At 46.6% G+C, this 12,298-nt stretch overlaps 1 protein-coding gene across 2 annotated transcripts in view; it reads left to right on the top strand.

Moving 5' to 3' along the window:
- The window catches only part of SLC9A8 (solute carrier family 9 member A8), a 71,934-nt gene that overhangs the window by 36,580 nt on the left and 23,056 nt on the right, over positions 1-12,298 (top strand). For both annotated transcript variants that reach the window (XM_060033424.1, XM_060033423.1), the window contains 3 exons: positions 4,277-4,420; positions 9,725-9,863; positions 11,377-11,482. In XM_060033424.1, coding sequence (XP_059889407.1) covers positions 4,277-4,420; positions 9,725-9,863; positions 11,377-11,482 — 389 coding nt within the window. The remainder of the gene's footprint in view (positions 1-4,276; positions 4,421-9,724; positions 9,864-11,376; positions 11,483-12,298) is intronic.

Here is a 12,298-nt window from a genome sequence, read left to right as displayed (position 1 = left end):
GCCTGACAGAACCCTTCACAGAGGGGAGCTGGCCAGGTGTGTGTCTGGAGGTGGTGACAGTGGTGAGCCGGAGAGCCCATCGTCTGAAGGGGACAGCCACCTCTTAGCTCCACCGGCTAATTACCACGTGGGAACATGGACCCAGAATTGCCAGATACTTAATTGTTTTTTTTCCAAAAGAGGCCAAGTTTCTAGATTTTAATAGGGAATTTTCCTGTTTTAAATGTTGCCAACTTGATCCATTTTTCAAAACACCATGCAGGTCAAACATGAGGCCCATGGACCTCTGCACGGTAGGAAACATAAAAATAACTTTTTTGCACAGAAGGTTTTACTTCACTGGTGTTTCCTCTGGAGAGCTAATTCACTCATAGATACACCCTAAATTATTTCACCATCCCAGTCCATTTTCTTTCTTTTTTTTTATTTTTAAATTTTATTTATTTTTGGCTGCGTTGGGTCTTCGTTGCTGCACACAGGCTTTCTCTAGTTGCGGCGAGTGGGGCTTCTCATTGCGGTGGCTTCTCTTGTTGCAGAGCACGGGCTCTAGGTGTGCGGGCTTCAGTAGTTGTGGCATGCAGGCTCAGTAGTTGCGGCTCATGGGCTCTAGAGCGCAGACTCAGTAGTTGTGGTACAGGGGCTTAGCTGCTCCACGGCATGTGGGATCTTCCCAGATCAGGGCTCCCTGCGTTGGCAGGCAGATTCTTAACCACTGTGCCACCAGGGAAGTCCCCCAGTCCATTTTCTTTTTGTTTTGTTGACGTTGCTGTCTTCTGAGATGATGGAATAAAGAAAACACATTGTTCAGTTGAACTGGCTTCTGGCCTTTTAAAAGACTGGGTCATAAGCTGTGATGTGGAACAGCTGCGGGCAAGATTCAATGCCTGCTTATATTCAGACCTCTCCATGATTCAGGCAGTTCATATTTCCGACTTTCCATGTTCACTGTCAGAAACACTGTGCCCCAATTTAGAGTCTCAGCCAAAGCTAAATGTGTTACATAATTTATGCAAAGCACTTCTCCCCCAACATTTTATTATGGAAATTTCAAACACACAGAAAAGGTGAAGCACTGTACAGTGGACACACACATGACCGCCTAGATTCTGCAGTCACTGTTTTCACTGGATTTGCTTTAACCACAGATCTTTCCATCTCTCCATCCCTCTGTCCATTCATCAATCCGTCTTCTGGTTCCTGCTGTTTGGTTTTCAGTTCAGGATGCCACAGGAACTATGACAAAGAACATCAGTCAGGCCTCTTTCAGTGCAACTGAAACCCAACACGAACTCGTTTTAGCAAAAAAGAAGTTTGTTGACTCATAGAACAGAAGTGTCCCCGGAGTGATGGCTTCCTGCATGACAGCCTCTGGGGGCCTGTGATGTCAGGAACCTCTCCTCTCTCTGTCTTAGCTGTTCCCTGGTCAACGTCATCCTCAGGTGCGCTCACCCCACGTGGCAGCACCAATGGCTTTCGTCTCACGATCACCCTCGCCATCCCCGCCAAAAGGGCCAACCTAATATCTGGTGACCTGGTAAAATGCCTGGCGATGGACCTCTGACCAGGCTTGGGTCCCCTGCCTACTCCTAGAGCCCCACGCAATACAGGGATGGAAGGTGGAGGAGGCCTGGCTCCACAAAGGGAAATTGGAGCCCAGTGGGGCTGTGGGTGCTGTCCACTGTGTGCTTGCTGAGGGATGGAGGGAGGGGCCCGCGAGCCGCACGGAGTCATCGCCCAGCACACAACCTGCGGCACACTCCCAGGCTCCCACTCTGCTTTGGGATGCACTTTTTTTCTTTTTTTTTTTTTTTACTTATTTAGGCCTCGCCGCACAGCTTGCAGGATCTCAGTTCCCTGACCAGGGATCGAACCAAGGCCTTGGCAGTGAAAGAGCAGAGTCCTAATCAATGGACCACCAGGGAAGTCCCCAAGATGTACTTTTTAGACGTTCTTCTTCCTTCGAGGCCTCTGTTATGTCGCTGTGGGTGATGAGAGTGGGAATAAAAGAAGGAGAGGGGAGAGAAGAATCTCTGTGGGTTGCAGAGCAAGGGCTTCAGGCCAGCTGCCAACAAATCGTGGCCTCCCGGGTTGGCAGCTGTTCGGTGGAGTTACCTTTTCTTCCTTCCCAGACCCCTCCCTCCTGCCTGCCTTCCCCAAATATCTCTGGGTGCTCACAGTGAGGTGAGAGGCAGGTGAAGTCACAGCTCATAATGCACGTGACAAGCTCTGTGAGGACAGGGCAAGTCTGGGAACTGAAGTCTGAGCTGAGGCCGTCTTTGAAGTGAGCAGGCTCTCCTGCATGAATTCACATTTCCCTCTGGCGCCACCACGGAAACCGGTACGCCAGATTATCGGTTTATGAAGAGAACTGTAACTGGCAGGGCAGCCACACGTCCCTTCCCACCAGCGCTCCTCTCCCTGAGCCCGGAGCCAGATGATCGTGCTGGTGACATACGGTGGACAGAGCACGCTCCAGTCCCCAGGCCAGGTAGCTCCTCATCCCTCCCAGACCGCAAGCTTGGTGCGGGCGGGAAACAGGTGGATGGGCTCTGGCTCACGTCTCCACCCGAGGCTGTCCCCTCGTGGCTCCTGGTGTTGCGGAAGGGGGCAGACCTAACCATTCTGCTGAGCTGGAAGGAAAGCAGTGCCAGGCGAGGCCTTTTGAGGGAAGCGACGAGGGCTTGCAAGAACTCTAAGGGGAAGAAGACAAATGGGCTGCGAGAATAATCTTCCTGACTCCTCAGGCGGCCCCCAAGGCCCCGCAGGGTGACCCGGCCCTGCCTCCCTCCCAGACTCCAACATTTCCAGCCACTTGCCCTCACTGCGCTGCTGCCAGGCTCACTGTTTTGTTTCTCAGGCAACCAAGCTTGCTCCACCTCAGAGGTAGCTTGCTCTGGTCAGTGCCCCCAGGTCTTGGCCTGTCCATCTGCTTCTTGTCAGGTAGGCCCTCGTTTAAATAAGCATCATTTCTTCAGAGAGGCCTTTCCTGACCCCCCCGATCTAAGTGGGCCCCACCCCCATGCCTCCACACCACCCCGCCATGTTACTCTTTCTCTCATCACCCTGACTTCCTGTGTAACACTCGCCTTTTCTAAGTTGACCTTGGCCTCCGGGTATTGCTGTATCCAGTGTAGTGGCTAAGAGCACCCACTCTGAGCCAGATGGCCTGTGTTTGGATCCGGGCTTCGCCACCTCCTAGCTGTCTGACCTTGGGCAAGTTCCTTCACCTCATTGTCCCTCAGTTTTCTCCTATGTAATCAGAGCAATACTAGTACCATTTCATACGGTTGCTTTGTGGATTATTGAGCTACTATATGTAAAGTGCTCAGAACACTGCCTGGCACGTGGTAAGTGCCACATAAATATTTGCTATTATTATAAGCCTTGGGACTTCCCTGGTGGTCCAGTGGTTAAGAATCCACCTTCCAATGCAGGGGACGCAGGTTCAGTCCCTGGTCAGGGAATGAAGATCCCACACGCCGTGGGGCAACTAAGCCCTCACCGCAACTACTGAGCTCGCATGCTCTGGAGCCCGCGCGCTGCAACGAAAGAGCCTGCATGCCGCAACTAAGACCCGACGCAGCCAAATAAATAAATAAACAAATAAATAAATGTTTTTTAAGAAAAAGCCTTAGTGCTTGAAACATCTTAGGCGGTTCATGCCCATTTGTTGGAGGTAGTTAGACCCTCGTGAGTACTGGGGTGAGAGCTGCTGGCCTGGTGGTAGGCAGCACTGGTGTCGCTGTCTGCCTCCCAGGCTGCGCAGCCCCTGAAGCAGGCTGCAGTTGCTGCTGACTTTTGGCACTTTCCTAGATGTTGCAGATCTGAGTGGAGGCTGGCGTCGGTCACAGATGGCACTCCGGTGGCCTGGTGGCAAGGGGCAGAGCAGAGGTCAGACCCAGGAGCACATGGGCCATTTAGGGGAGGCCCTCTGGGCCACCATGGTTCCAGCTGCTCTGACCAAGAAGGCTGGGATGGCTGTCATGTATTTAAGCAAAAGTCTTCCCTCTGTCATTGGTCGAAATAAAATCTTGGTATTCTCAGTGGAAAACCAGGCCATTCATAACAACAGTTTGTAGAGTGGGACTTTCACTTCTCCACCCACAATGTTAATTAGCAGGTATTTTAAGTGGAGGAAAAACCACCATCTTCTATAGTTCCTTCAGCTACAGTGTGTACTGTTGTTATACTAAATACCGTCTCTGAGTTTAATGTTTTACTATGTGGACCAGGGGTTAAGCGTTACAGAACTACCCCTTCCTTTTCTCTTTGACAGTTTTGCATTTGGCTCCCTAATATCTGCTGTTGATCCAGTGGCTACTATTGCTATTTTCAATGCACTTCATGTGGACCCGGTGCTCAACATGCTGGTTTTTGGAGAGAGCATTCTCAACGATGCGGTCTCCATTGTCCTGACCAAGTAAGTGTGCTTTCTTCAAGTGACGGGACTAAAGGGCCTTGTATCAGAGGGGCAGATACTTCCGTGCAGCTGCGCGCACAGTTGCTTATCCTCTGGGTGATTGGTTCACTGCTTCTCCATCTTTCTGGCCTGACAAGCCTTGATGTGCCCCAGGAATCTTGTCAAGGCCCAAGGTGATTAGAGGAGAATCTGCCTTTTAGGATCCACCTTTTAGCAGTGCTTTTAAATTAAACCCAGCTTGGACTTCGCTGGAGGTCCAGTGGTTAAGACTCCACGCTTCCAATGCAGGGGTGTGGGTTCGATCCCTGGTCGGGGAACTACAATCCCACATGCCATGGGGTGTGGCCTAAATAAATAAATAAAGCCCAGCTTCTCATCAGCATCACGGGGGGTGCTTATTAAATGTAGCATTCCCAGGTGCCACCCTGAGAGCTTCCGATTCAGTAGGTCTGGGGTGAGTCCCCAGATGATGATGGAGCAGCCAGTTGAGGGATCAGTATTTGGGCAGCATTGTTCCAGATGAAAGCATGTGACAGAGGCCCTGTTCTCCCACTTGTGAGCTGGTGCACGTCACCTTCCTTTTCGCAGCTGTAAGGTACGGTAGTGATATTCACGGGCATCCTGCCTTAAGATGCTATTATGTGAAAGCTACTTTGGAAATTGCAGATCTTTTTCAGTTGTTCATTGGTATACTGCCCTTGTTGATAGGATCTGAGAAATTAAAGATGAGCCATAAAATGTCAAGAAGTCATTGGGAAAAGCAAATGAGTCTAAGTTCATCTCAAATCCATTTGTCGGATGCGGGGCTGTTTCCTTGCACTCTGAGGTTTGTGGTGTTCATGTATGGACAGGAGACCCAGACAGTTTTACCAAAAAACAAGAAGGTACAGACAGTCAAAGCAGTTGGAGAAAAGAGCCCTGGACCATGTATCAGAGATGAGCTAAGAGAATTTGGGGGGCCATTATGTGTTCTGTTAAAGAATAGTTTTTCCATTTTGATTTTGAACTTGTTTCCTTTGTTGTGGGATTCCTTGCAAAGCATAACCACTCTGTGGTTTTCTTAAAAGCCTTACTATAGACTATACTCAGCATTCTTATGTTGGAATAAAAGAACATTTTATCGTGGAAAGAGCCCAGGTCTTGGGGTCAGGCTGACCTGGGTTCAAGTTCCAGTGATGGCCACTCAGCTGTGTGACACCCTGGGTCAGCTCCTGAACCTCTCTGAGCCACAGGTGTCTCAACAGTAAAGTGAGGGTGATAATGCCTCAGCCTAGAATTGGATTTGAGGATTGAGTAGTTAAATCTACTATGTGAAAAGCATCTGCTGTCGGTGAATGTGAGATCCTTTCCTCTTCTGCTCCTGTCCCCCAGCTATTGTTTGTCCTGTTTTTGTCCTGCTTTTGCAGGAAGAACTTACCAAGTGTTGCTTAATTGAAAGAGGTGCTCAGCAGACCCTTAAACAAAACAAAAACATATGTATATATTCTAAAATAATACCTATATTCTGTATATAAAATTTAGAAAACTTACAAAGAAAGAAAGAAAAGAAAAAAAATGCAAGCATTGTAACTCCCAAGAGATAATTACAGTTAACAATTTGGTAGAAGGTACATGTAATTTATTTAGATGGGTATATACTGTATTGTAACTTTTCCATTGAATGGAGTTGATAAACATCATTTATATTTATAACATCATTTAACTAGTTGCATAGTATTCTTTCTATGGGTTTACTGTGATCTATTTATGGATTTACTGTGATCTATTTGACCAGTTCCCTATTGTTGGCTTTTTCATGTTTCTCTTGGCAAAAATTTCTGTAGCTTTATTAGGAAATTATATATCATGCTGTAAGAGCTTTTAAAAAAAATCTGATATTTTTTCTTAAGATCTACTTTGAAAGTGTCTTAGTTTTCTGGTTTTTACCTTTATCTTGTGTCCTGGTTGTGCATTTGAACATTTGTGATAAGGAATTGTGCCTAAATTGAAGGTGACATCATGAGTTATTCTTATACATGAGGAGCTAAACTCAACTGCCTTGTCTCTAATTTATTTTTTTCTTAAATCTGGCAGAAGTAGGATCTTTTCTGAGCTTTCCCAGGTCTCCTTTGCCACAGAAAGGCCAAAGGTTAGGAGATACTTTGTTTTTAAAATGAGAAAGGATGCAGTCATTGTAACTAGCCATACATTCTTCCTGGAAAAGTGCTTTTGAAGGCCAAGTTCACCTATGATGACAGTTTCCAAAATTGAATCAGGGGGCCACATGCATATATGGTTTCCAGCCTTCACCTCCACTACTTACCGGTACACAGGCTGGGGTAGGAGTCACTGACCTAAGTCTCTGACTCAGATGGGTTGTCCTGTGAGTCCGTAGGCATTTTCCGGTGAAAGCGGGAGATGGGGGAGGAAGGGGATGTGGTAGGACTGCCTTGTTTTTGCAGTATAGGGGGGAGGTGTTGTCAGCTTTCCTTGGTTACAAGGAAGAATCACATCTTGTTTTTCAGAGTGATCTGATGATGATACATTTATCTTTGTAACTGAATATGTGAATGAATTACCCCCTTTTTAATGTTTTCACTTTCATAAGTGCCAGAAAGCTGAGTATCTTCTGTTTCTTCATTAACCTTAATTAAATTATTTTTAGCTTTGATTTGTTACTATGACAATCTATTCTTACAATAATTGTGGTAGAGGAAACCTTTAGTTCTCTGCAGCTGCAGCTAAAGCTCATGAAATGGATCCTGAAGCAACATTGTCTTTTATTCTTTAAGGTGTGAGGAACATGACCTGAAAAAGTAAAATGCATGACATTTCCAGGCTAGAAAGAGTCCGAATTCTACCTTCATTTATCTTGAGTTCAGAAACCATTGGCCTCGGCCCTGGGTCTGCTGTTAACCATTGGTGTGACCTCACCCAGTTAGCCACTTTCTTTAGGCCTCAGTCTCCTTTGCATGAAAAGAAAGCAGTGACACCAGCCAGTGTCCCAGCTGTGGTAATGAAATGAGGGGGCTGGATGCTATGCTCGTGGCCCACGGATCCATTTGGGACCTAGAGGTGATCTTAGCCTTCAAAAGTACTTTCCCAATAAGAACCTTATTGGTTCCCAGCTTTCCCCAAGGTGGGATGTTAACATGGGATCTGCTGGGAAAGAAAGGGAATGGGGCTATTGGGGTGAGTTTAGAAAACTTTTATGTGAAAAAAGTTGGTTTTCTTTTTTGCAGCACTTCTCAGAACCTTTATTATGTTATATTATGCTGTAAATCACCACAAAAGCCTGAGGTTATCTGAGCGAGCCACCCTTTTATCACAAATTATCCTGCTTTAAAATTATACCAGTTCATGAAACGCTAATTAATGAAGCTGAGCATTACTATTGACAATTCTTTGTTTTGTTTACTGATTCAGCAAAAATTTGTTGAATATCTTCTGTGTGCTGGGCTCTGCTTAGGCCCTGGACATATGGCAGTGAACAAGGTGGACACAGGCATGGTCCTCATGGAATGATTCACTAGTTCCACTGCTGTGGAGAAGTCAGGCACCAGGAGAGCCTGTAAATGGGCTGGCCTATGTGAAGGCAGGTGTCCCTGAGGGAGTGTCACTGACCCTGTGTGCTGAGAACAAGCCAGAGTCAGCTGGAGCCCAGGAAGAGTGACATACGACCTACCGGGAGGTGTCAGTGACAGTGGAGCCCCGCCCGAATGAGGAGGAGATGGGATGGGAGGTGTGGTGGGGAGGAGTCCGTCAGGCTCAGAAGCCTAAGCTTCCCCCTGAAAGCAGCAGGAGACTGACGAGGGGTTTTGAACAGGCCAGTAACTCCATCAGATGTGCATTTTCAAGGGATCGTTCAGGCCCCTGAGTAGAGAATGGGTTCTCCTAGGAAGAGCAGGATGTATAGAGAGAGAGATCCGTGAGGCAGAAGCCCAGAGCTGGAGGATAGTAGGGGAGGGAGGGAGAGAAGTGGATGGATTTGAGAGAAGGTGGACTCAGCAGGAGGAGGAGATTTAATGAGAATAACTCTTTTAATGGTATAATGGTTTTACCCTTGGGGGTAAAACCAACAGTTGAATTTAATGGCTGCTGACATTTTTCTTTGCTCTGTAGCAGTGAAAGGAAAGCCCTTTCAATTCTTCCTCTTGATGTCTCCTCCCAAATCCCCACTCTGGGCCTTACCCACTGATATTTCTTCTTCAGGAGGCTCCATTCTAGTCTGACTTCATGCCACAGCCTCAGTTTCGGGTTTTATCCCACAGGATCCCCACTCCCCCACGCCCACCCCGCACTGAAAACATTTCCTGTGACTCCCCAGGGCCTTCAGGATGAAACACCAACTCCTTAGCTTGGTTCATCGAAAGCCTTTCACAGGGCCTGGCCCCGCCTGCTGCTCTTGCCTTACTCTTGCCACTGTCCTCCCCGCCAGCCCCTCCCCCAGCAGCCAGTTCCTGTGTTCTGTCCACAGTTGTCTGTGTAACTTCCTGCTCCTAGATACACTGGTAGTATTTTGGGGCTCCCTACCTCCACACATGCTCTTCCCTCTGCCTTGGGTGCATTCCCTCATTTCTTCACCTGGTTAGCTCTTCTTTATCCTAAATTGAAACCCAGCCCATGTGCCATAAAGAACCTTCCTAGACCCCCACCAGTCTGAGTTTGATGCCCACCGTGTATTTCCTACAGCTCTCTGCTCTTTCCTGAGATGGTCCTAGTTTCCATCTTGTTAGTTTTTTATTTTCTTTTTGGCTGTGTTGGGTCTTCGTTGCTGCGCGTGGGCTTTCTCTAGTTGCCGTGAGCAGGGGCTACTCTTTGTTGCGGTGCGCGGGCTTCTCATTGCAGTGGCTTCTCTCGTTGCAGAGCACGGGCTCTAGGTGCGTGGGCTTCAGTAGTTGCGGCACGTGGGCTCAGTAGTTGTGACTCACGGGCTCTAGAGCACAGGCTCAGTAGTTGTGGCGCACGGGCTTAGTTGCTCCGTGGCATGTGGGATCTTCCCGGACTGGGGCTCAAACCCGTGTTCCCTGCATTGGCAGGCGGATTCTTAACCACTGCGCCACCAGGGAAGCCCTCCATCTTGTTTTTCTCCCTCATTAGACTATAGAGTTCCCTAAGGGCAGGCACCTGCTCTCATCTCTGAACCCCCAGAAACTAACACAGTGCCTGGAACAAAGTAGGTGAACAAATAAGTGTTTGACTAATGGGTTGAATGATGAATGAATGAGAGAATAAGCCAGAAATAAGTTTTGAGTTCTAAGTTAATTTCTAATAACTTTGTCTATAACATTTTAACTTCTTTCTTTTTTTTCTTTTATTTCCTAGCACAGCTGAAGGTTTAACAAGAAAAAATATGTCAGATGTCAGCGGGTGGCAAACATTTTTACAAGCCCTTGGCTACTTCCTCAAAATGTTCTTTGGCTCAGCAGCACTCGGCACTCTCACTGGCTTAATCTCTGCATTAATATCCTTTTAATATGATGAACACATGTGGCTGAGAAGATTATTCCTAATTACATCCGTCTCTCGTCATTTTCTCCAGTTCCTTAAGGGGACCAATTTTAGTCTAAAGTCGTATTTAAGGAGGACTTTTATGCTTAGTTCTGGTTTGAAGAACACTTTAATTTAAACTCAAGAATTTTAAAATTTAACATTAGAAATTTAGGATATCACTTTTCAAAGCTTAAAAAACATGTACACTGTTGAATATCAGATCTGACTTTGGGGTCTTCTCAGTTCCCAGAGTGTGATAACTGCATTCAGATGAATTTCATTTTCTGCTGTCTCACTTTTCATATTAAGAAAATCGGAAATTAATTTCCTTTGAAAATGTCAAATTGAGAAAATCTCTATGCCACTGAAAGTATTTATCTGGAAGAACCAGAAAAGAGACTTTCAAAGTGAGCTCCATCTAAGTTATTCACACTGATTTTGTGGCTTAACAACCCATAAGCTTTTCCAGCCATAGAAGCCAAGAGACTTGTTAAGGCCGCTGACACCTTTATTGCTGTAGAAAATTTGTCACATTTAAAACGGGAACAGGCACCAGACCTTTTCTGTGTGAGCGTAAGCCTGCATGCATCTTGGGGAGATGGCCACCTGGCCCTCCTCCGCCAGCAGTTTGTTTCACAGATGGCCGGCCAGGAAAGCCTCTTCTGCCTGAGACAGGCGTGTTTGTCTGCCATCCTGTTGAATTTTCCCTTCAGTTCCTATGTCCAGAAGTCTCAAGGTGCTGTTGAGTCAGCTGACAGCTTCTTATATTGTATCAATAAGCGGAATGGAAAAGAAAACTTTTTCTAGTTCAGTATTTTCCTCTGTATTTATCTCTTTATTTAAAAGAGCGGAGGGGCGGGCGGGGAGAGCATTTTCTTTAATGAAGCCCCAGTAAATGGGTGCTGTGGGCTCCAGCACAGGCATGTGAACAACATTTGAATACGTGGAAGATTCTCCTTTCACAGGAACATGAGTTTATAAATGTCCAGGAATAGGAGAGAAGGTCCTTCAATGGGGCATCGATCCCCAGGATTCTGGAAACCCCATTAGTGACCTCAGCTGATGTGGTCAGTGGAGTGGAAGAGGGACACGGCCCTGGAAGGGGCCTGGCAGTATGGGGTGTCCTCAGTCTGTCTGCAGCCCCAGCTCCCCACAGCCCGCCCCCCACCCATCCCCCGGTGGCTCCCAGCCCTCCAAGTCAGCATTTCCAAATGAAATGACTTAGGGTGACTTTAGTTTTCCCCTACCGTTTGTCTCAGGAATTTACATCTCTTAGTATTTTGTCAGATGCCCTTCCTTAAAACAAGAGTCTCCCTGCAAAGAAAAAAATCCATAATGACAAATTTTCACCTGTTACCTTGAGATGTTCCCAAATCTTTGTATCCATTGTTTACCTTCTCTATTTGGAAGGCAGCAGTTTTGTGACTTCTCTAGACCGCCCGTAAGTGTCCTTTGATTCTTTTTCCTTGACAATTGTCATTTACGTGCTAAAGCATATTGACTTGAGGAAAACGCCTTCCTTGGAGTTTGGCATGATGATCATTTTTGCTTATCTTCCATATGGGCTCGCAGAAGGAATCTCACTCTCAGGTAAGTGACAGAGAGTGTTGAAATGCTGGGGTTGATGGTCCGTGGTCCTGCCTGGTGAAAGGTTATGTCGATTGGGTCACTTTCAATCATAAGAGAGTCACGACTCAGAAGAGCTTAAGCAGTAAAGGGGACTAACTGGCTCTCTAGGGATACATCTGGATTTAGACCTGGCTGGAACTCAGTGTTGTCAGGGTCACCTTTTCTCTTTACCCGCCATCCTGTAGCAGAGATCAAAACATCTCTTCCAATGTTGCCTCTCTCTCAAAACAAGCCCTCTGAAGGGCCTTCAGACTGCCAAGGGCAGTCAATCCCTTAGCCCATCCCTGGGCCCTGGCACCCACTGACCTGCATTCTTCCACTATAGTTTTGCCTTTTCCAGAATATAAATGTCATATAAAGGGAATCATGTAGTTTTTAGTCTTTTGTGACTTGTTTCTTTCAGTTTTCATAATGTTCTTGAGAGACACCACCTTTTTGCTGTATCAGTAGTTTTACATTCTTATTGAGCCGGTTTTTCCATTCACCCTTTGAAGGACATTTGGACTTTTCCAGATTTTGGCTATTAATGTGCATATCTTCATTTATCTTGGATAAATACCGAGGAGTAAGTAAGGTTGCCGGGTCTTATGGTAGGTGTATATTTTGCTTTATCAGAAACTGCCCAGTGTTTTACAGAGTGACTGGGCCATTTGCATCCCCACCAGAATGTATGAGAGAGTGTCAGCTGCTTCACATCCTCGTCAACACTTATTTTAATTTTAAACACTAGCCATTCTGACGGGTATGTGGCAGTTTGGTTTTGATGTGCCTTGGTGT

This window comes from Delphinus delphis, chromosome 15 (assembly GCF_949987515.2).
Source record: "Delphinus delphis chromosome 15, mDelDel1.2, whole genome shotgun sequence".
In the NCBI taxonomy this organism is placed as follows: Eukaryota; Metazoa; Chordata; class Mammalia; order Artiodactyla; family Delphinidae; genus Delphinus; species Delphinus delphis.
This window is presented reverse-complemented; position numbering and strand designations above follow the sequence as displayed.